The sequence below is a fragment of the Mesoplodon bidens genome, assembly GCF_964165515.1.
Source record: "Mesoplodon bidens genome assembly, chromosome: 2".
In the NCBI taxonomy this organism is placed as follows: Eukaryota; Metazoa; Chordata; class Mammalia; order Artiodactyla; family Ziphiidae; genus Mesoplodon; species Mesoplodon bidens.
The window spans coordinates 153429032-153455048 of NC_138177.1; the positions used below are offsets into that span (position 1 = coordinate 153429032).

Genomic DNA, 26017 nt, shown 5'->3' on the forward strand with positions numbered 1-26017 from the left:
ACTACGTAGAGGGGTGGGATAGCGAGGGTGGGAGGGGGATGCAAGAGGGAGGGGATATGGGGATATAAGTATACATATAGCTGATTCACTTTGTTATAAAGCAGAAACTAACACACCATTGTAAAGCAATTATACTCCAATATAGATGTTAAAAAGAGCAGAATGCATGTTATATTTTAATTCATATTTTCTATAGTACTTAGGAAGCTCAGTTTTATACACTTTCTGAATGTCATCTATTTTAAATGGCTTTTCATAATGTTGTACTTTTCAGAAATGAAATGTAATATTCATTTTATATCATAGGAAGGAAACATTTTACTTAAAAAAAATCTTAGTAGCCCAGTTTACTGAAAATTGAGTGTATCTGACTTCTATGTTTGAGAACTTATCTTTAAAAGACAAATATATTGGCCAGTGAAACAAAATGAAGCAGTTATCCCAATGGAAGATCTAATTAGTAGCTACATGTTTACCATTTCCTTAGTGGGCTATTATCCCTGAAAGTTTAACTGAATTGTTTTTTTTTTTTTGAAAATTCATAGATTGACAGGAGACATTGGCCTTCTTGCATTTTCTTTTAAGAACATCAGTTCTTAACAATATAATTGAAGTAATAATTATTTATAAATACTTTTAATAATCCATAGTTTACTTAATTTTTTCCAGCTGTGGTTTCCTTAGGGGTACAGCAGGGACAATACAATTTTACCTTAAAGAGTTCTGAAGATTATATAATCTAATGAATGGAAAACACTTCATAAACTATAAAGTGTAGTACAATTATAAAGTATGAGCTGTACTAACATAGGTTATTTGGACCTATTTTATTGTTGTTTTTCCTGTGTTGCATTTTTCCCTTTGACACACACTCCCTCCCAAAGACTGTCCTATTCACATATCACAGATTTGATGGTTAGGGTAGAAAGGAGTACACATGTCCTTGCCTACAAATTTTTGTAGTTGTGTTTAAAGAAATGCTCTTTGATAGAAATTAAGACCCCCTTAAATGATCAAATAGTGTATTTATTATGCATTTAAGTTTTCTAATGTTTTAATTAAAAGGCTTAAAATTCTCAAAAAAAAAGAGAATGTGGTGTTAGCAAAAGAAGAAACAGATAGGTAAATGGAACAGAATAGAGAGCCCAGAAATAGTCCCATAAAAATATAGTCATCCTATCTTTGACAAAGGAACGATGCCGATACAGTGGAGCAAAGATTGTCCTTTCAACAAAGGTCTTAACAACTGGACAGCTCATGCAAAAAAAAAAGGGAATTTATATACGGATCTTACACCCTTCACAAAAAGTAATTCAAAATAGACCACACACTTAGATGTAGAACACAAAACTATAAAGCTCCTAGAAGATAACATAGGAGAAAACCAAGATGACCTTGGGTATGGCAATGACTTTTTAGTTACAACACCAAAGGCACAGTTCATGAAAGAAATAATTGATAAGCTGGACTTCATTAAAATAAAACCTTATGCTCTATGAAAGACACTGTCAAGAGAAGGAGGAGGGCCTCCCTGGTGGCGCAGTGGTTGAGAGTCCGCCTGCCGATGCAGGGGATACGGGTTCGTGCCCCGGTCTGGGAGGATCCCATATGCCGCGGAGCGGCTGGGCCCGTGAGCCATGGCTGCTGGGCCTGCGCATCCGGAGCCTGTGCTCCGCAACGGGAGAGGCCACAACAGTGAGAGGCCCGCATACCGCAAAAAGAAAAAAAAAAAAAAAAAAAAAAAAAAGAGAAGGAGGAGACAGGCCACAGACTGGGAGAAAATATTTGCAAAAGACATGTCTGACAAAGGACTGTTACCCAAAATATACAAAGAACACTTAAAAACTCAAAATAAAAAAATAACTCAAAAAATGGGCCAAAGATGTTAACAGATACCTCACCAAAGAAGATCGGCAGATGACAAAAAAGCATTAAAAAGATGTTCTAAATCATATGTCATCAGAGAAATGCAAATTAAAGCAACAGTGAGATACCACTGCATACGTATTGTAATGCCAAAATCCAGAACACTGATAACACCAAGTTCTGGCAAGGATGTGGAGCAATAGGAATTCTCATTCATTGCTTGTGGGAATGCAAAATGTTGCAGACATTTTGTAAGACAGTTTGGTGATCTCTTATAAACTAAACATACTCTTACCGTACAATCTGGCAATTGCATTCCTTGGTATTTACCCAAAGGAGTCGAATATTTATGTCCACACAAAAAATGGATGTTTATTGCAGCTTTATTCATAATTGCCAAAACTTGGAAGCAACCAAGATGTTCTTCAGTAGGTGAATGGATAAATAAACTGTGGTATAGCCAGATAATGGAATATTATTCAGCCCTAAAAAGAAATGAGCTATCAAGCCATGAAAAGACATAGAGGAAGCTTAAATGCAGTTTACTAAGGGAAAGAAGCCAATCTGAAAAAGCTATGTACTGTATGATTCCAACCATATGACATTCTGGAAAAGGCAAAACTATGGAGACAGTAAAAAGACCAGTTGTTGCCAATGACTGAGTGGATGAGTAGGCAAAGTACAGAGGATTTTTAGTGCAGTTAAACTATTTTGTATGATCCTATAATGATGGATACATGTCTACATTAGACCAAATTCATAGAATATACAACACCAAGAGAGAACCCTAATGTAAACTGTGGACTTTGGGTGATTATGATGTGTCAGTGTAGGTTCATCAGTTTTAAGAAATGCGGTAGGGGATGTTGATAATAGGGGAGACTCTGCACCTGTTACGGCAGGATGTTTATGGGAAAGCTCTGTACCTTCCTCTCAATTTTGCTAAGTTTTGAACCTAAAACTGCTCTAAAAAAATGTGGTCTTAACAAAATAATGAATTATTGATACGTTCAACAAATGGATGAATATCAGAATAGTTATGCTGAGTGAAAGAAAGTAGACCCCAAAAAAGAGTATATTCTCTGTGATTCCATTTAAGTCTAGAAATGCAAACCAGTCTACACTGATAGAAAGTAAAGCAATGTTTGCCTGGAAAGAGAGGTCTGGGAAGAGCTAGACAGAGAGATTATAAAAGGATATGCAAGACTTGAGAGTGTGTCCATGTTCCTTATCTTGATTGTGGTGATGTTTTCCAGGGTGTACGTGATGTATATGGTGTCATGAGTGTATACATATGTCGGTACTTACCAAAGTGTATAGTTTATTGTATGTCAATTATAACTAAAAGTTATTTTAAAAAATAGGAATTGATTTATAAGTTAATGTCAAAGTAAGAAGAAAAAATCAACTGCCAATGGTTAGTCTGTGTAGTAGACATACAAACCAATACACTGAAATGCTCCATGAAGAGACACTAAGGATATGATAGTTTAATAGGATGATTGCTAAAAAGAAAATGTTAAGAAAACCTGGAGGGTTAAGGATTTGGAGACAATAGGATAAAAAACAACATTTAAGCAAGGGCCACTTGAGACATTCTTGTCCTTTTCTTACTGGTGAGTCAATATTTGATGCTTCAGTGGAAAGTAATTTTTTCCCTTTCATTTTACATTTCAGTGTTTATTTTGTATGAAACCCTTCCTAAGTACTAGGGAATAATTCAGGGGGGTTGTTCCTGACCCAGCTGTAACCAGTTTGAGTCCAAAGCATAAACTTTCAGGTTCCATCTCTTAATATCCTTACTGAAAATGCCGTTTATTCTTAGTTCACCTAATCCCCATGGCTTGTTCTCCTCAGTCCTACACACCTCCAAGCAACGAGTTCAAGATCAGTATGAAATTGGAAGCACAGGATCCCAGGAACACCACATCTACCTGTATTGCCACAGTAGTTGGACTGACAGGCGCTCGCCTCCGCCTTCGCCTTGATGGCAGCGACAACAAGAATGACTTCTGGCGTCTGGTTGACTCAGCTGAAATCCAGCCTATCGGGAATTGTGAGAAGAATGGGGGTATGCTGCAGCCCCCACTGGGTGAGTAACTAGACCCAAGCTCTCCCTAGCCCATTAGTTATCTTCCCCAAATTGTACATCCTGTTAAAGAAAAACATAGGGTCCTCTGCCTATCCCTTCTTTTTTCATATGGTCCAAAAGAAAAGGCCCACCTAAAATGAAATGACCTGAAAAATCTGGACCTATCCATTCTACATTAACTTATGGTACCCAAGCTTCTCTCAAGCTCTTCTTTTTCTAACAAGAAACCACACATTTCATCCTCCTTTGTCACTTCCCCTTTACCCTGAGAAAAAGAATGGAAGGAAATCTTGACATTTAACTTGCCTCAAAAAACCATAGAGTTTTCACCAAATCCTACAGTGATAACAGGAAGTGAGAGAAAAATCTCCCAGTAGAAAGGATGACTATTACAAAGATCCGTTATCTCCTTTCCCCTAAATTTTTACTTGGTCCTTGGAATTTTCTCACTTTGAATCAATTATTAAGTAAAATGCATTATTTTACTTAAACTAATAACCCCACTGTATTTTTTTCCTCAAGATCAGATTCACCTTTTTTTGCCTCAATATACCTGAATGATTTAGCCTATCTCATCAGTTACTATTAATTGCTACTGCAGTGAGTCTCAACAGAGGATAGAGAGAGATGGCTTTTAGGCTATGTTCCCTTCAGGAGGCTGTGCTAAATAAAATGAACATTACGGGACAGTATCATTTGAAAGACCTCCCCAGGTGGTTATTTAACATTTTCCTCCATTAAAAAAAATTATTTGTAATGTAAACTTTCAAATGTATACAAAAGTAGAAAAAAATAGCACAGTGAATGTCCATGTATCCTTTATCCTTGATAGTCAATCTTGTTTTCTTTGTACCTATACACACTCCCTGCCTGCTCCTGCCCAATTGCCTAAACATAGTATTTTATCGTTTATTTAGTATGTATCTCTCATTATGTATATTTTAATATTTTAAAAGCATAATCATAATAACATTATCACATATAAATAATAATTCCTTAATATCAACGAATATTTACTCAGTGTTTAAATTTTCCCTACTGTCTGTCTATCTGTCTGTCTGTCTCCCTCTTTCTCTCTCACTTTATTCCATTTTCTTTGAATCAGGATCCAAATAAAATCAACATATTGCAGTTGGTTAATATGTCCCTTAAGTCTCTTTTAGTCTATGGGTTCTCCTTCTCTCTCTTATTTTTTCTTGCAATTTATTTGTTGAAAAACCTAAGTCATTTGTCTTTAAATTTTCCCACAATTAGATTTTGCTGATTGTATCTCTGTGGTATCATTTAACATGTTTCTCTGTCCTCTCTTCCTAGAAATTGGTAACTAGATCTAGAGGCTTGATCAGGTTAAGGTTCAATTTTTTCATAAGAATATTTCATAGGTAGTGGTCTTCATTAGGAAGCATATATGGTCTGGTTGTCTCTCATTTTATAATGTAGCAGCCATTACTGCTTGTGGTCTAGAGCAGGGGGTGACAGATTTTCTTAAAGAGTCAGATAGTAAATATTTCAGGCTTATGGGCCATACCTTCTCCATTGTAACTAGTCAGCTTTGTCCTTGTAATGTGAAAGCAGCCATAGATGATACATAAACAAATGGGCAAGGATGTGCTCCAATAAAGCTTTATTTGCAAAAACAGATGGCCAGCCTTCTGGCTATAGTTTGCTGACCCCTGATTTAGACCCATCACTTCATTATGGTTGCAAAATGGTAAATTTTAATATTATCATTCGGTCCACATAAATTAAATGGAACATGTCTGTTAAAATAAACTTTCATCAACTTGGTTATCCTAAAGTACAGTTCATGCAGGAAAGACAGTTTAAATGCTTGATTCTTTTCTTTATTTACCAATTTTCAAAATAATAAATTGGATTACCATCATCCTCCAAAATTATTTATGGATAGTGTTATTGTTGTTGTTGTTGTTTAGTATCATAAACTCAAAGATTCATATATAACTGATGTGTTTCACTCCGTTGTACTAACTATCCTTATTGATTCTTGAATTATCCCATCTTTGGCGTCATATATACATAAATCATTCTTAAAGTGAAATCTATAAAACAGAGTATATTCAGAGAAATCCCCTTCACCTTATCCCTTTCTTCTGCTATAGGGTAACCACTTCCTTTTAATTTCATAGTTTATACTCCATTTTTTAAAAAATAAGCAAATATATCCATGTGAGTGTGTGTGTACATACATACATATGTATTCCTTGTCTTCTTATATAAATGACAGCATATTATACATACTTTCCTCAATCTTACTTTTTTCATTTAGCAATATATCCTAAAGATGACTTCTTAGTTGTATGAAGATGTTCCTCATTCCTTTTTGTAGCTGCATAGTACCGTAAGATTCTCAACCTACTTTATGAATCATTGTTTAGAAGCATCTTGATAGGCTATTAAAATATGTAAGTTCCCAGGGATAATGGTGACCATCTAAATCAAAATCTTTCCATAAATTCTCCAGAAACATACAGATCAAAAAGGAAAGAAAATCAAACCACCCATAACTCATGCCTAAACATAACCAGGAGTCAAGAATACCACAGATGGGAATGTAAATTGATACAGCCACTATGGAGAACAGTATGGAGTTTCCTTAAAAAACTAAAAATAGAACTACCATACAACCCAGCAATCCCACTGGGCATATACCCTGGGCATATACCCTGAGAAAACCATAATTCAAAATGAGTCATGTACCACAATGTTTATTGCAGTTGTATTTACAATAGCCAGGACATGGAAGCAACCTAAGTATCCATCGACAGATGAATGGATAAAGAAGATGTGGCACATATATACAATGGAATATTACTCAGCCATAAAAAGGGCTTTTTCCATTTCATAAAAAGAAATGAAATCGAGTTATTTGTAGTGAGGTGGATGGACCTAGAGTCTGTCATACAGAGTGAAGTAAGTCAGAAAGAGAAAAACAAATACCGTATGCTAACACATATATATGGAATCTAAAAGGAAAAAAAATGGTCATGAAGAACCTAGGGGCAGGATGGGAATAAAGATGCAGACCTATTAGAGAATGGACTTGAGGACACAGGGAGGGGAAAGGGTAAGCTGGGACAAAGTGAGAGAGTGGCATGGACATATATACACTGCCAAATGTAAAACAGATAGCTAGTGGGAAGCAGCTGCATAGCACAGGGAGATCAGCTCGGTGCTTTGTGACCACCTAGGGGGTGGGATAGGGAGGGTGGGAGGGGAGATGCAAGAGGGAGGGGATATGGGGATATAATATGTATAGCTGATTCACTTTGTTATAAAGCAGAAACTAACACACCATAGTAAAGTAATTATACTCCAATAAAGATGTTTAAAAAAAAAAAGAGTACCACAGATTTCAGTAACATGTTGTCTACATGTTCAGATATAAAGATCTGAAACCACTAGAGCTAGTACCCACCCCATACCAGAATGAAGAGTTTTATGTAGGTAGAAACTACATTAAACAGGGAGAGGGCAATGGGAGCCTAACACAGCCAAAATCACCCCCAGAAAAAGACAGTCCCATCCAGAGTGGGAAATACTGAAAGAAAGCTAAGAGCTACTTGATTAGAGCCTTGGCTACTGGAGAATCAGAGAAAGAGAGTGAACTAAAAGAATGAGGGACAGGAGATAGCAGTCTTGGGAAGACAACTACCTTTGTGGGAGAGGTAGCTATAATATTGAAGGAAAAGAAGGAAACCATGTGTAGTGATTCAGAGTTATGCAGGAACAAAAGAGAATCATAAAATCAAAAGACATACAAACCTTCCCATCCCATCCCAAATAGGCTCATCTACTAAAGAAACTGCATTTCACTATGCCAACAGAAAACTCATGACCCAAGATCCCTGCCAAAATGGAACATCCTGTTTTTTGCAAGCCCAGAAAAATATAAGACATTTCAAAGGATTAGGAAACACCAGTCAACATCTATAAAAAGCTTCTACGTGAAGAAAAACAGAAATAGAGGATAAAACCATTTTAACTATTGAAAATTCTACAGCCAAAATCAGTGAGTAGCCAGAGGAAAACCGTTGCACAATAACCCATCTCAAATTAAATAAGTATTGACAGCTATGAAAAAATACCTTGAATCAAAAATTTTAAGTCAGACTAGAAATGCACAATAGACAGGAAGATGTGAAAATAGAATTGTTCAAACTCAAGAAAAAAATTGAAAGAAAAATAATCTCAGTTGAAGACTCAATTCCAGGGTACCCACTGGGACAATAGATTCAACTGGAAATATAATAAGGGACATTGAGAAGAGAAATAAAAATAAATATTAGAGAAGGTTTAAAAGTATCAGAAAGGAACTGTTAGATATAGAACATAGTCAACAAAGATCCAATGTGTATATGTATGTGTACATATATATTTGGAGTCCCTGAAGAAGATAAACAGAATTAGTACTTAAAATTGTAATATAAGAAAATTTTCCAAAAATTAAAGAACACCTAAACCTTCATATTGAAAGGGCCTACCTTATTCCTGGAAAAATTGGTCTAGATTGGTCAACTCTAAGACATATTCCAGTAAAACTATTATACTCTAAGAATAAAGAAAAATTCATCTAAGCCTCCAGCAACAAGGCCAAATTACTCACAAGGAAAAGAAAGTCAGGTTTGCATCATACTCTCAACAGCAAAATACAAAGCAAGACTAAATGGAGCAGCATTTTTAAGAAATTCAAGGAAAGAAAATGAAAAGACAGGTTTTATATCTAGACAAGCTGTTTTTTCAAGTCCTGAGATTATACTGAAAGAGTTTTCAACATGCAAGAACTCAGGAAATACTGTGACCCCAAGCCCTTCCTAAGGAATCAATTATGGAAAGAGCTCCATCCAAACAACAGGTGATCAATCTAAGACAAAAACAAAGGTAGGGACAAGAGTAGAATAGTATGGTATCAGTCTGGGTCCAGTGAAGAAAGAGAACCCACACAGCAGTTTAAACACAGAAAGTTTAATATACATGTTAATTATAACAGAGGATTGGAGTGAGGGATTGGCTAGTCAAAAGGCAAGAGAACTCTAAAGAATATAAGAAGCGCAGAGGTAAGGAGAAGCCACTACACTGGGGCAGAGAGAGCGCCCAAGGAAGAGCCTCCCTTCCCCCATCTCAGGGCTGAGATGTAGGCCTTGTTGGAGGGGGCACAGCTGTGGCTCACTGGATGAGAGAAATCACTGTGGTGCCACAGCAGTGGAACTTGCTAGAACTCTGTCCTCCAGGGTGCTGAGAAAGCTGTTCATGGAGAGGTGTGTCTCTGGAGAAACTCTTCTACAGAACCACTTAAGATGGGGAGGGTGGTGCTGCTACGGGCTGCCCTGCGCTCCTGGACCTGGGCCATAGGGAAGATGGGGTGCTGCAGGAGCCTGCCAAGCCAACACAATGCAGCCAGAAAGCAAGCCCCTTTCCTCCTGTCATATCTGTAGATGGGGTCCCGGGTATCACTTAAAACTGATAAACCAAATAGTAGAAGCCTAAGTGAGGAAATAAGGGAATTAAGGACATTATAACATATGTTAGTATAAAGGTAACTACTAAAACAAAATTCCAGAACTTCCTAAATACCAAAGGAACAAAAAGATCAAGAAACAGATGACACAAAGAGATGAACTAAATATGGAGAATGCAGTAAATAAAACATGTGACAGAGTTGAGACCAAATGTGTAATTTATATTAATAAATGTAAATGGTTTTAACTCACCTATTAAAAGAAAAATATTTCAGATTGGTGCTCAAAGTCAAACCCAACTTTATACTCTGTACAGGAGACATACCTAAAGTAAAGTGAGTCAGAACAGCTAAAAATAAAAGGATGATCAAGGATATATGAAGGAACTTCAAACAATATAATAGCAGAGGTTATAATTCTGTTATTAGACATGGTAGAATTAATAAAATAGAAATTATGGTAGATGCAAGGAGACACAGACAAACACACTAATGGAGAATTAACACACCTCTCTCAAGACAGGCCAAGAGGACAAAAAATAAAGGGGTTGAAGACTTTAATGAATAAGATAGATCATATGTGTGTGTGTGTGTGTATGTATGCATATCAAACTTTATACCCTGGTAAATGCCCTTCCACCTTGAAATTTAAAACTCTTTAAACAACTTCTGTTTGAAAAATGGAAATATAAACCAAAAATTTTAAATTCCTAAAACATAATGATAATAAACATCACATCAGAATTTTGAGATATAATTAAAGCAGTGGTTGGAAGAAAATTTATAGTCTTAAATACCTGACATAAAGAAAAATGAAAGGATAAATATTACGAATTTAAATTCCCAATTAAAAAAACTAGAAAAAGTTACACTCCAAAGCAAATACAAAGGAGAAATAAGTAGAAGAAAAAATAAAGATAGAGAGATTAATGTGGTAGAAAATAGAAAAGCAGTAAATCAAAATACTGTTTCTTTGGAGAAAACTTCAACAAAATAACAAACCACTAGTTAGCCTAATAAAGAAAAAAAAAGAATAAGCACAGATATACAAAGTAGAAATGACAAAGGTGGGGAATAACTCTATGTAAACTAGGAAGGCTAGGTGAAATAGGAAAATACTGTTTGTCAAAATTGACCCTAGGAGCATCACATATGTTTTCAAAGCACTTATATCACAGTACTGCATGCAGATTATTTTAGAGGGAAATCCTACAAAACCTTGAAGACCAGATAATCTCAATGCTACTTAAGTTGTTGTACTTCAGTGATACCCAACAGAACTTTCTGTGATGATAGAAATGTTTTATGTCCTTGCTGTCCAGTATGGTAGTCACCAGCCACATGTGTCTGTAGAGCACTTGAAATGTGTCTACTGCAACTAAAGAATTGAATATTTAATTTTATTTTAATTATAATTTAAAGTTAAAAACCTGTGTGGTTGGTGGCTACCATACTAGACAGTGCACTTCTAGATCATAGAAAAAGGAAAATATCCAGATTCTTTTTATGAAGCAGGTAGAACTTTGATACTTAACCCTGATTTAAACACACACACACATGCACACACACACGCAGCCTCGTGTGAATATTATTACAAAACACCTAAATAAAATATTAGGATTTAGAGTTCAACATATTTACAGCAACAATTCATCAAGACAAAGTAGCGTTTTTTTTCTGGGAATGAAAAGAATATTTAACTTCAGAAATATCATTAATGGACTTCACCATATTAAAATAGCTAAGGAAGAAAGTCATATGAACTTCAGCAAAAATCAGCACACTGCTGAGGACTCACATTTCTCGATTTCAAAACTTACTACAAAGCAACAGTACTCAAGACATTGTGGTACTGGCATAAATTGAACATAGACTTATAGATAAGAGGATTAGATTTGAGAGTCCAGAAATAAACCCATACATTTATGCTCAGTTGATTTTCAACAAGGGTGCTAAGATAATTCAGTAGGGGTTTTCAACAGCTGGCACAGGGACAACTGGATATCTACATACAAAAGAATGAAGTTGGACTCCACCTCCACACCATATACAAAAATTGACTCCAAGTGGATAATAGACCTAAATGTAAGAGCTAAGACTATAAAACTCTTAGAAGAAAACATGGGAGTAAATCTTCATGACCTTGGATTAGGCAGTGGTTTCTTAGATATGGCACCAAAAGCACAAAGAACAGAAGAAAAACTAGATAGATGGGCTTCAAAATTAAAAGCTTTTGTGCTTCCAAAGACACTATCAAGAAAGTGAAAAGATAGCCCACACGATGGGAGGAAATAGGCAAATCCAAAAAGGCAGAGAGTAGGTTAGTGGTTTCCAGGGATTGGGATGAAGGGACAAGGGGGGGTGGCAGCTAATAGATATGGGTTTTCTTTTTGGAGGAGTGATGAAAATGTTCTAAAATTAGATAGAATGATGTTTCATAACTCTAAAAACCACTGAATTGGATATTTAAAAGTATAAATTGAGTTATATCTCACTAAAGCTATTTTTTCAAAATCACATGTCCGATTCAACAAATAGTATTGGGAAAACTGGATATCCACATGCAAAAGAATGAAGTTGGACCTTTACCTTACACCATTATACAATAACTAACCCAAAATGGATCAACAACCTAAATGTAGGAGCTAAAACTGTAAAACTCTTAGAAGAAAACATGGGGGAAAGCTTCGTGACGTTGGAATTGGCAGTTATTTTTGGATATGACACCAACAAAAGCACAGGCAACAAAAGAAAAAAATAGTTAAATTTGACTGCATCAAAATTTAAAATTTTGTTTATCAAAGGACACTTTTAACAGAGTGAATAGGGAACTCATGGAATGGGAGAAAATATTTGCGAATCATATATCTGGTAAAGGGTTAATATCCAGAATATATTTTTTAAAACTCCTTCAGTTGAACAACAGCAAATAAACAACCTGATTAAAAAATAAGCAAAGGACTTGAATAGACATTTCTCTGAAGAAGATATACACGTAGCCAATAAGCATATGAAAAAATGCTCAGCATCAGTAATCATTTAGGGAAATACAAATCAAAAACACGATGAGATAATACTTCACACCCATTAGGATGGCTATTATCAAATAAATAGAAAATAACAAGTGTTGGTGAGGATGTGGAGAAACTGGAACCATGTGTATTGTGTATTGGGAATGTAAAATGGTACAGCCACTATGGAAAACAATATGTTTCCTCAAAGAAGTTAAAAATAGAATTACATGTTATCTAGCAATTCCACTTTGGGGTAGATAGGCAGAAGAATGGAAAGCAGGGACTAAAGAAGATATTGGTATACCTATATTTAGCAGCATTATTCACAATATCCAAAAGGTCAAAACAACCCAAGTGTCCATTGACAGAAGAATGGATAAATAAAATGTGGTATATACACACAGTGGAATATTATTCAGCTTTAAAAAGTAAGAAGATTCTGACACATGCTACAATGTGGATGAATCTTAAAGATATTATGCTATTATAAATGAAATAAGCCAGTAACAAAATGACAAATGCTGTATGATTCCACTTATACAAGGTACCAAATATAGGCAAATTCATTGCGACAGAAAATAGAATGGCGGTTGCCAGGAGCTGGGAAAGGGGAGAGGGGAATGGGGAGTTACTGTTTAATGGGCAGAGTTTCATTTGGGGAAGATGAAAAAGTTCTGGAGATGGATGGTGGTAATGGTTACACATTGATGTGAATGTACTTAATGCCATTTACTTTTGAAAAAGGGGAAATATACGTGTATACACACACATGCACATATATATTAATGTACATGAACTTACATATATTTTGTATACTTAATTTTATAAAAACAAACACAGGACCGTTAAAACCAGAAAATAATGAAAAGGTTACCTATTGGGAGTGTCTGGGAATAGGGTGGAAAGCATAGAAATGAGAGTGAGACTTCTCTAAAAATACCCTTTTATATTCTTTTGACTTTTGAATTGTATAAATGTCTTACTTAATACATAAAATTAAACCCAAAAAAAAAGATGAACAAGCCATATCCTAAAATTGACTATAAACAGAAACAAACTGAACTCTGTATCAAATGGATATAATAACCACATTGAAAAAAGAGTTCAAACAGCTTGAACACAGAACCTTCACAGTACACCCGCAATGGGACATATTTCAAAGGAAAATGGAACTGCAAAGAAATTCTGACTTTTTCTTAACAATGTTAGTGGTTTTGCCCTAATAATCTGAAACTATTTTGCATGTATTGAAGATAGAGCAAATGAGTAAATAAGATACAAGCATGGGGTGGAAAAGATGAAGAAGAACCCTTGCAGTGTAGGATTTGAATTGGAGGTATGTTATGAACTCTTAACTTAAAATAGGTATATAAGTATATATTAATATGTATTAAAATATACATATATATTAATATAATACTTATTCACTTAGAATATATATGTATGTATATATATATATTCTAAGGTAATACATGTATATGTATACGTATGTATATATTCCAAGCTCTATTGAAAAGGCCTGGAAACAGTGACTCCTCAGTTGCAATGGGAGCACCTTGATTTGATTTCTAAATCCCATTCTCCACTAAAAGGAATCATGGCTCCTTGGAGCAATGGCTGATTGCAAGACTGAGCAACAGAGAAAATGTAAGGTGAATCTGGAAGATCTTATTATGCCAGAAAGCAAAGAAGTCTCAAAGAATGATGGGTACATATCAGAAGGATACAGGAGCCAGTTTAAAGGGACTCTGACTAGCCAAAATTGGAAAAATATGACCATCAAAGAGATTAATAAAAATAGAAGAACAATAGTAATAGCCTCATGGGTCCCTAGTGATACACAAGGAAAAAAAATTAAAGTTGCAGAGAAAGTTCTTCTTTATAGAATATCAGCTAACAAATATAAAGAATGATAGAAAATTACATTTTGGCAACCACCATTTTAATGGATTCAGACCAGGATAATCAATGAATGCTAAAACAAAGAAAAAAAAATCTTATTGGAGAATAGGATAGTCACACAGGCTCAAAGTTTCTCCCCACTGATTATCTATTAATTACAAGGGGAGGGCTTCCCTGGTGGCGCAGTGGTTGAGAGTCCGCCTGCCGATGCAGGGGACACGGGTTCGTGCCCTGGTCCGGGAGGATCCCACGTGCCGCGGAGCAGCTGGGCCTGTGAGCCATGGCCGCTGAGCCTGCGCGTCCGGAGCCTGTGCTCCGCAACGGAAGAGGCCACAACAGTGAGAGGCCCACGTGCCGTAAAAAAAAAAAAAATTACAAGGGGAAATGACAATGAAAAAATCTGTCAGTCATTCCTTAATAAGTGATCAAATTCAGTTTCATTAATAATTAGACAAACTGACATTATATACTGCTTGAAGCAATGAAATGAGAAGTACTCAACATCCCTTGTGTAATATCTTTGTCAAAACTGTTTAGCATGAATGTAATCATAAGGAAACAATCAGAAAACATCCAAATTGTGGGACGTCCTATAAAACAGGCCAGACTCTTCAAAAGTAACAATTTCATGAAAAACAAAAGGCAACTGGACTATCCTAGATTAAAGGAGACTAAAGAAACTTGACAACCAAATGCAATATGTCATCCCTGATGTATTTTAAAAATTAAACACCTATAAAGACTCGGGGACAGTTGAAGATATTTTTAATTAAATGTATTGGATATGATAATATTGCAGTTCTAAAGGAGAATGTCCTTGTTCTGAGGACAAATATCTTGACGTACGTAGAGGTGAAGTCTATATCATGATGTCTCTAACTTTCACATAGTTCAGAGGAAAAAGTGTGTGTAGATAGATGGAAAGCAATTGTGGTGAAGTGTTATTAGTTGCTGAATTTAGGTGAAGGGTACATAGTTTGTTCTTGTATTGTTTTTTGCTACTTTTCTCTGGCTTTAAAATTTTTCAAGATAAAAAGTTTTAAATAATTTATGTATATGATTATACATATATATGTGTGTGTGTTCATGTTCCCCAGGCCTCCTCTGGACTTCTCCCCAGAGTTGCTGAATCAGAATTTCTAGGTAATGGGGCTTGGGATTCTGCATGGTAAAATGGCTCTCCCGAGACTGTAACACAGTTGGTCTGTATTTGGGAAGCATTGCTCTAAAGAGCATTCTTCTCCATTAAAATCTTGTGTGGTTTGTGTGTGTGTGTGTATGTGTGTGTGTTCTGTTCACATAGGAACATTGGTTACTACTTTGCAGAGTCCTCCAGGGAAAAAAGGTGAAAAGGTAAAATGATTCTCAGGGGTGATGTCAACCTTTTCCTCACATCCCCTTGTTTTACTGGTTCATTCCAGTAAATGGTTCATAGACTGAGGTTATTTCTTCTAAACAGGGTTGTCTGGATCACTAATTCTCAAACATGGCTGCCAGTTAGAATCACCTAGGGAGCTCTCAAAAATTTCAGTGCCTAGGCCTTACCTCAGATCAATTAAATCTGAATTTCTGGGAGTGGGATGATGTATTCTTTAATGCTCCCCAGGTAATTTCAGTGTCCAAGTTTGAGAGTCCCTAGGCTAGAGCAAAGCTGGCCTCTGGTGAGGCCTCTAGTCAAGTGTGTCAGGATCCCAGTACAAACAGCCTGCTCAGCAAACTTAGTCACATGCTCTGATGTCTATGTGGGACATTGACTTGAAAGGAACCCTCTTATGTTCCTGACACTGATCAGTCTTCTCTTACGCTAAATAGCTTCCAGGGCCTGTCAGTAAAAAGGGGGGTTTTAAAAGATGCGTATCTTGGGCTTCCCTGGTGGCGCAGTGGTTGAGAGTCCGCCTGCCGATGCAGGGGACACGGGTTCGTGCCCCTATCCCGGAAGATCCCACATGCCGCGGAGCGGCTGGGCCCGCGAGCCATGGCCGCGGAGCCTGTGTGTCCGGAGCCTGTGCTCCGCAACGGGAGAGGCCACAGCAGTGAGAGGCCCGCGTACAGCAAAAAAAAAAAAAAGATGCGTATCTCATTTATGGTTATGGAAATTTGAATTCTGTTTATAGAAACTTGGGAGGGGGGATGAAATTTTAGAGAGAAGTAATTTTAACTATGGTATCTTAAATACTCATTTTACAAAGATAATTTTAAAAATATTCACCAAACTCTCTTCTCTGCAAGGCCCCTGACATTAAGTAATGCCAGACCCATCTATACGTACACCTATCTCAAGACTAGCCATAACCCCACCCCCAATTAAATAAATCTGAATTAACTTGTGTTTGAGTGTGTATATAAGAGTGGAGCATTGAAGTGGTGACAGCATCCTGGCAGAAGCAAAAGGAATTCTAACAGTCCTTCCCAAATACAACCTGACTGAACATTCAGGTCTTCCTCAGGGAAGACAGTTTGTTCAGCACCTCTCTTCCGGTTCTCGTTTCTGTCACCCTTGGGGTAAAATTAGATAGCCCACCCAACCTCAGTTTGGAATCACTGCTTTAGTTCAGTGTCATCATCTGACAAATACAGAAATAGGGAAAGGGAAGTTAGTTGTCCAAAGTTGTACAGTGAATTGGTGGCATGTTTCTGTACATGTATTTGTATGTGTACATGTATGTAAAGCTCCTCTGGGAGGAGAGAATGATTTGGGAATCATCTTGACAGCCATAGAGTCTAATAACTTCATAAAGCTTAGAATTACTATATAGGACAATGGCGGGGTAAGGAGTAGGGCCCATTCATGTGCTTCCTGGTATGAGTGCTGTTCTGTTACCTGCCACCAGAGGGCATGAACTATGCTTAGATTCTAGACCTGCTGATCTACATTGAAGTTCAGAGCTTGCTCAGATCACTGTTAGTTCAAACAGATGAACCCTAACCTATTCAGTAGTCCCACAGTCTTAGGAGCATATGAAAGATCTTTGTGACTGGTTGTTTATAAATATTTTTAAAAGAAATCTTAACTAAACACAGAACACTTGCAGCATGCCTGGGTTTAGAATTGGAGACCTGGCTTTATAATATTAGCCCAGGCACTTACTAGTTTAGTTGTGTGGCCAATGATAAGTTGCTTTACCTTGACTTTTAACTGTGAATTTCAGTTGCCTCACCTGCCACATCATTAATAAACTTTGCCACACATGGTTGAGGATTAAATGGGGTAACATGATAAAGCGTTTATCAATTCCTGGCACCCATTTAATAAGTGGAGATTTTTCCTTTGTTCAGTAAAACTCTCATGGAGCTCATATTCTGGTTGGAAAAGACATACGCATTACATGGAAAAAAGAAAGAAAATTTAGGCAGTGATAAAAGGTAAGGATAATAAGAAGGGAGCAGGATCTAGGAGGCTATTTTAGATAGGGTAGTCTAGGAATGCCTCTCTGAGGAGGTGATATTTCAGCAAACAACTATTAAAGATTTGAGAAAAGTGAAAGGTGTTTGAGGCAGAGGGACACAGCTTGGTGTGCTTGGGAAACAGAAAGACCAGTGAATGAAGGGCAGGGGAGTGGCAGGAGATGAGTTATAAGAAGTAAGCAAGTTCCGGATCATGTAAGTTTTGTTAAATACATAAAGACTTTAAATTTATTTTGTGTTATAGGATGTAAGCATAAGAGTGATGTGATCTGATTTATAGTTTTAAAAACATAACCATATCATTCTGGTTGCTGTGTGGAGAATAGACAGTAGGGAGGCAAAAGCTGAAGCAGAGAGAAGGGTTAGAAGGCTGTTTTAGTAGTCTGCAAAGTTTGACTGTCACTTAGATTAGGGTGTTAGTGGGGAGAACTACAGAATGGTAAGGAACGGTTAGGTTTAGGGTATATTAGATGTAAGAACCATCAACACTTGCTGATTAATTGTATTTGAGAGACAATAGAAAGGGAGGAACCAAGAGTGACTTCTAGGCTTTTTGGTCTCAGCACTTGGGTTTATATAAGTGGTTCCATTAACTGAGATGAGATGACTGGAGGAAAGGGGGTAGTAAAATCAAGAGTTCTGTTTTAGATTTACTCATTTTGAGATCTCTTGGCATCCAAGTAGAGTTATAGAATAAGGCAGTTGAAAATATGAGCATGAAACTCAGGACAGAGGTTTGGGTTAGAGATATAAATTGGTAGTCATCGTTGATGGGAGAAAAGTGGGGACCAAGAAAGAGAACCAGTGGCCAGACACTGAGGTACTCCCACTTTAGAGGTTAGGATTTCTTACCCACCTGGCCTTTTCCTTGCAAGTCATTGTTTAATTTGAGGAGACCCTCAAATTATTGTTTTTACTCTTCTCTTCCTTTTTGCACAAATTTACAACTCCAGTTCTTTTACCAAGAGAGACAGCTTGGTAGAACTGAGTGATTAAATATTTGAAGACATTAATGTGCTGATTAATAATGAAGGCTCTGGAGACAGAGGAATTTGGTTTAAATCCTGCCTCTGCTATTTACTAGCTTAGCGACCTTGGATATTTTACTTAATTTCTCTAATCTCAGTCTTTTCATCTATAATAATCAAAATAAAAGCCAGCATTCATTTAACACTTATCACATACCAGGCATCGTTTTAAGTGCTTCGCACGTATTAACCTATTTTAACCCTTAGAACAACCCATTGAAGTAGTTACTATTCCTACCCATTTTATTGTTGAGGAAATGAAAGCCAGAGAGAGGTCTTATAATTTGCCAAACATCACACACCAGGTAAGTAGCAGAGCTAGATTTGAATCTAGGGAGCCTGGCTCCAAAACCAGTGCTACTTTTCTCTTATCAAATTCACAGAGTTGTAGAGTGATTAAATGAGGTAACCCACTTAAAAGTGCTTAGCAAATGGAGGCTGGCAAATAATATGAGCGTAATAAATGTTTTCTTATGGAGGCAGCATAGTGTAGTGAAAAAGAATCAGATGGAAAGTCCTGGGGCTCCAGCCTGACTACAGGAACAACTTACGTGATCATGAACAAGTTTCTTAGCCTCTCTGGACTTCAGTTTTGTCATCTACAATATACAACCTTCATACTATATGGCCTCTGAAATCCCTTTCAGTGCTTAAACATTCTATCGATGACCCCCCAAGACAGGTGGTGAATACATTTGCATTTGGTAGGGGAATAAGGTACTCAGTAATTCCTTGGGTTGACAACATTTCTACTTTGCCCTTCTACTCTTGAAGAAACTTGCTAGGAGATAGTGAAATGTAGTTAAGAACCATGGGGTTTGGAGTAAGACTGTCATGTAGTGGAACTGTTTCTACCACTTACTACCTTGGACAAGCTACTTCTCCTGAGTTTCTCTTTCATCATCTGCAAACTAGGGGTAATGATAGTGCACACCTCATGGCATTATTTGAAATATCCTGTGAGAAAGCGCCTGTAAAGTATTTAATACATGATAAACATTGAATACATATTAACTATTATAATATTATTATAAGGGTTTCCAGAGCTGACAGGATTTCTTTTTCGCTCAAGTACCAGATGAGATAGAAGCCTCTCAGTAACCCACTTCTAAAGAATTGAATTGGGAATTACATGGTGAGGCACTCTCGTTGTTGGGAACTGAGGGCATGAATCAGAATTTTCTAATTGTGCAGTCTTTCCTCCCCACTCCTCTCTTATACGAAGGTGTAGGGAGCATTTCTCTAGAACAGCTTTGCCTTATCCGTAGGTGTAGTGAATCATTCATGGCAAATCTGCACTAGGTTTGGCTTGCTTCAACCCTTCCCTGACCTAAAGAGAGTTGTTTTACTCACACACAAACCAGACCTGAATTTCTGGAGAAATTTGTTTGTCTGTTTGTTTGTACCGTGGTCAAAGGAAGAGTAGTAGTCAAGACTCTTTGGGAGTATAACCCAGACCCCAGCCCAGACCAGGTTAGAGGAGGGTAATAGGAGGAGACAGGAATTAGTGACTCGTGTAACTGCGAAGCCCAAGACCTGGTGCTGAGTGTGTCTGGACACAGAGTTTTGAACACTCCCGTGTCTCCATCTCCTGCTCTACATTGGCCTTATTCTCAGTTATGTTCTCCATTTAGCAGTGCCAAATCTACAAGCTTCCTTATAACCATGATCTCAGAGAAAGAAAAGCTCTCTCCAACATGCACATCATATCAGAAAACAGTTGGTCCAACTTGGGACATACATAGAAACTTTTGGTCTAGGGGAATCTGATGCTTTTAAATGGCATTATTTTGCATTCCATGGCCAGGTAGGTAGAGCCCAGTGTAGACATCCCCACCAAATCACATAAAATTAGAGTTGTTTTGTCTTTGGGGTTTTTTTACAGAAGGAAAAAGAGCTAGGCAAGCAAAAAAGAAGTGGTAGCAGTTTGACAGGAATGTGTGAATTGCTATCTCTCCACTGTTGATGAATGAGCTATCCCAAGCAGTCTCCTGACCCTGGGAAACCTCACTTGGTAGCCTAGCCAGCTTTGAGACTAAAAGTTTAAATCGTGTGGGGGTGGCACCTCTCTTATTTACATTTCCTTCTCTCTTCTCACATCCTCCCCTTTAATTTAATTATAGTTCTTAACTAATACTTTATCCCAAAAGCTGATTCTTCCTTTTTCATTTCACATGCACATTGATAATTTAGTGTAGTAAAGAGTGTGGGCTCAACAGTCAGATTGCCTAGACTTCTATCCTGTCTTTGTCATTTGCTCACTTTGAAATCGTAAGCAGTTTACTTTATACCTCTTTCCTCATTTATAAAATGAAGATAATTTCTCCCCTACTGGGTTGTCTTGAGGATTAAATTAGATAGTTGGTAGAAAGTGCCTGGCACAGTATCTAGCGCACAGTGAAGTGCTCAGTAATATCAGATACTGTTGTTGCTATTTCTCTGCAGCTTTGGTTCAGCCTATCTGTTCTTTGTCAGGAATGGGAAAGCTGAGGTAGATTGGGAGACTATCAGAAAGCACTACATTTTGGTATCTCAGGACAGAGTGTTGAAGCCAAATTGAAGGAAGCACTTGGAGCTCTAATTGGAAGACTTAACTATGATAATGATCTTATTTTTACAGTTTGTTAATTAAATGGTATATTCTTATTGACTTGTCATCGCAGAATGACAGTGGACAATTAACATCCCTAGGCTTCTTTTCACTCTTTTGGAAAATGAGTTTTTTTGATAAGATGATCCCTTCCATTTTCATCAATGCCTGATCCTTCGTTAAGTAAAAATGAATATCAAAAGTGTTTTGTACTCTGTGTATGTGTGTATGTGTGAGAGAGAGAGGGAAAGAGAGACAGAGTGAGAAAGAGAAAGTGAGAGCAAAAGTGAGAGTGTGTTTACATTGAGATAAACCAAAAAGATTTACTTGTATATTGGATTTATCAGACATATCTGGTTTCTTCTTAAGAGATTATTATATCCCTGTTCACACTCTACTGTCTAGATCATTTATAAGTGTTTGTTATTCCTATCACAAATCTATTTTGTATTTTTCAAGGAAACTTTTTAGGCATGATATTTGTTGTGTAATACTTGTTTTGGCTTCAGGAAACTTGGTTGGGGACTTTACTCCACTACTTACTTTGCAACATTACCTTGGGCAAGTTACATTCCCTCTTATATGCCTCATTTCCTCATCTGTCTAATGAGGCATTTCTTCTACTTAACCTTTAAGTCCTTCCCTAACCATCTGTGATTCTATAACTATCACAGCATAGGTTGTGGCAGGCGTAGCTGGATTCCAAAGGGAAAACTTGATATAGCAGTTGCCTTTGAGACATATTTTTTATCTGTTGCCCGTTATGTTTGCTGCAGGATTTCGGCTGAATGCTTCCTCTTGGCCCATGTTCCTTTTGAAGACGCTAAATGGAGCAGAGATGGCTCCCATCAGGATTTTCCACAAGGTACAGTGTCCCTCAGCTATCACCAGCTCCAAATTGCTTAAGGTCAAATGCTTACATTCTTTCAATTACTGAGCCTCTGATGTCTACATTATATATGTGGCCTGAGGATGCCTTCTCAGAAACTAGTTCAGCAGAAGGGTTTTTTAAGTACCTTAAAAAGCCACAATTATCCCCAGAGAAATATTAGACTGGTAAATTAGGATTTCTGGGTTTTGGGTCCTAGCTCTGCCGACAGTAGGTTTTGACCTCATCTGTTAAGTGGGATTCTGTCTACCTCATAGGGTTTTAAGAAGTTAAACATTTTTTTTATTAGTAAAACATATAAAGTGTAGTATAAATCTAAAGGAGCTATTCTTATTATAGAACATGCAGTTCAATAAGGTCCATATTCTAAACAGAGAGAAAGGAAGGAGACTATTTTTTGAGTGCCTACAGTATGTTTGGAGTTTATCTCTGCTATCTCATTTAAATACCCACAGTTAACTTTATGAAGCAAGAATTATTATTTCGATTTAGTAGTTAAGGAAACAAATACTTTTGAATAAGGAACTTGCCCAAGGTCGCATGACTAGTAAGTGGTGGAACAGGGATCCAAAACCTGTATTCATTCTTCCTGATTTCTCGAGGGATGAAGCAATCAGTCTGCTCTTAGTTGATCTTTGATGAGGTTAAAGTTACTGTAAAGGGGACTGAATTAGGGTTGCCTACGTTGCCATTTAAGTCTAAACCCTGAGAGTACCCTGGTTCCCAGAATACAGTATACTGGACAACTTGAAACCCTTCCACTGCAGAATACCTAAAAATGATGGGGGGTAAGGGGCCAACAAGTATTCTTCTAAAGGCTTTGCTGACCTTACTAGAAAGTAAGATAACTCCAAGGCCAAAATGAGGAAGGAAAACCAGAGTGTTAGGTGTACTGAACCTGCAGGTGCCGTAAGGGGCTTTGCCAGTCTTACTTTCCAAGGACCTTGTCTTTTAACAACCACAGTAGGATAGAAGTTGAGGCCTTGGGCCCATGCAAGGCAGAAAAATGTACCTGGGACTGCCATATAAAAAATCAGATTGGATCCCTCAAATGTTTACTCCTTAGTGAAAAGACTATTGCATTGATGAGGAAGAGTCTCTGCCTGGGCCATGGGCAGGGGTAGGAAGTGAGTCATCTCTTCTGATAAGACAGTCATTCCCCATGGAAGTCCAGGGTTCAGATATACTGCCTGTGTTGTTTCAGAACTCCAAAATTGTATGGGATATTTCTGAGTGCCTGGCAGAAGCAAACCCAACACCTCTCTAGAGGGTTTGGTTGTTTTCAACCCAGATGTCATAGAAGTCCCAAAAGTGAAGTACCACTGAAGATGAGTTCAGTTCAGTTCATAATTACAGAGCCCGCAAAACTCACAAAGCAAATCCTGCATGATGAGACTTCAGTAGACAACAAACAGTAAGACTCTAACCTCAAGCACTTTCAGATAATAGAAATATCAGGTAGAGATTATAAATTAAGTATTTGAAAATGAGTCAGGAATGAAAAGAAGGAATTTAAAAATGAGAAAAGTACAACCCTCTATTTTTTTTAAAGACAAAGTTGAAAAAACAACAAATTGAATATCTAGAAATGAAACTTAACCATTAAAATTTTAAAATCTTAGGTAGGTGTATAAGTGACTTAGACCTAGATAGAGAAGAAAGAATTGAAAGACACGTGTAAGGACTTTCCCCAGAGTGCAGTACAGAGAGATAAAGAGATGGAAAATATATTAAAGAGAAAAGACAAAGAGAATACTATTAGAAGGTCCAATATATGCTGAACATGAACTTTAAAAAGATTAATTAGAAAGAATAAAGAAGAGTCAATATTTGAAAACATGACAGAATTTTCCAGAATGTGTAATAAAGACAAATATATACCTTAAAACATCATGGTATAACTAAAGTCAAAAGAAAAGATCTGATCAAAGTAATCACACAGAATACAGTCATCCTCTGTGAGGGATGGTTCTGCACCTGTGTGGGACTGGTTCCAGGACCCCCTGAATATGAAAATCCACACATACTCAACTCCCTTATATAAAATGGCATAGTACAGTCAGCCCTCCGTATCCACATCTTCCATGTCCATGTGGACTGAACCTTCAAAAGGATTACAGTTAGGCTGACAGCACATTTCTTGACGGCAGCAGTACAAGCCAAAAGATAACAGAATAATATCTTCAAAGAACTAAGAAAAAATAGTTGTCCACCTAGAATTTTATATCTACTTATACTATTATTTCAGAATGAATGTAAAATCAAGACATTTTCAGCAAACTAACACAAATAGATACGAATATATCTGCTGAAAGAACAATTGAAGAGTATATTTCAGGAAGAAGATAACTGGGGACTTCCCTGGTGGCACAGTGGTTAAGAATCCACCTGCCAGTGCAGGGGACATGGGTTCAATCCCTGGTCCAGGAAGATCCCACATGCTGGGGAGCAACTAAGCCCGTGTGCCACAACTACTGAGCCCACGTGCCACAACTAATGAAGCCCACATACCTAGAGCCCATGCTCAACAAGAGAAGCCACCACAATGAAAAGCCCAAGCATCACAGCAAAGAGTAGCCCCCACTCGACTCAACTAGAGAAAGCCCGCACGCAACAACGAAGACCCAGCGCAGCCATAAATAAATAAACGAATGAATGAATGAATGAATGAATGAATAAATGAAAAGATAATTGAACATGGAAAGTAAGAATGAGATGCAAAAAGTACTGCTGAAGAAAGATTGTTTAACATATGAGTAAAACTAATCAACCATTGCCTATAACTGTATAAACCAGTTATACTAACAGAAGTGATCAATTGGCAGTATAACAACGTGGAACTAAATTATCAAACACCTGTTAACTCAGGAGTAGTTTAAATATTCTGAGGTTCTTGTTTAACGATGAGCTTTAGACTCAGTTATGTTAACTATACAGTTATGATCTGAAGGGGATCCACCAAAAGACTAAATATAGAATGGTTAACGTATGAATTGGGGACTTCCCTGGTGGCACAGTGGTTAAGAATCTGCCTGCCAGGGGAGCTTCAAGATGGCGAAAGAGTAAGACATGGAGATCACCTTCCTCCCCACAAATACATCAGAAATACGTCTACATGTGGAACAACTCCTACAGAACACCTACTGAACGCTGGCAGAAGACCTCAGACCTCCCAAAAGGCAAGAAACTCCGCACGTACCTGGGTAGGGCAAAAGAAAAAAGAAGAAACAGAAACAAAAGAATAGTGATGGGACCTGCACCAGTGGGAGGGAGCTGTGAAGGAGGAAAGGTTTCCACACACTCGGAAGCCCCATCGCGGGCAGAGACTGCGGGTGGCGGAGCGGGGAAGCTTCAGAGCCACGGTGGAGAGTGCAGCAACGGGTGCGGAGGACAAAGCGGAGAGGTCCCTGCACAGAGGATTAGTGCCGACCAACACTCACCATCCCGAGAGGCTTCTCGGTTCACCCACCGGGACGGGCGGGGGCTGGGAGCTGAGGCTCCAGCTTCGGTGGATCCCAGGGAGAGGACTGGGGTTGGCTGCATGAACACAGCCTGAAGGGGCTAGTGCACCACAGCTAGCCAGTAGGGAGTCCCGGAAAAAGTCTGGAGCTGCCGAAGAGGCAAGAGACATTTTCGTGCCTCTTTGTTTCCTGGTGCGCGAGGAGAGGGGATTAAGAGAGCTGCTTAAAGGAGCTCGAGACGGTTGCGAGCCATGGCTGTCAGCGCGGACCCCAGAGACGGGCATGAGACACTAA

At 37.8% G+C, this 26017-nt stretch overlaps 1 protein-coding gene across 7 annotated transcripts in view; it reads left to right on the top strand.

Annotated features, from left to right (window-relative positions):
• The window catches only part of SCMH1 (Scm polycomb group protein homolog 1), a 200826-nt gene that overhangs the window by 69487 nt on the left and 105322 nt on the right, over window positions 1-26017 (top strand). For 5 of the 7 annotated variants that reach the window (XM_081226621.1, XM_081226625.1, XM_081226622.1 and 2 more), the window contains 2 exons: window positions 3724-3958; window positions 22150-22238. In XM_081226621.1, the coding sequence (XP_081082747.1) occupies window positions 3724-3958; window positions 22150-22238 (324 nt within the window). Of the gene's footprint in view, window positions 1-3723; window positions 3963-22149; window positions 22239-26017 lie in introns of those variants that run through there. The other 2 variants (XM_081226627.1, XM_081226626.1) reach the window with 2 other exon arrangements.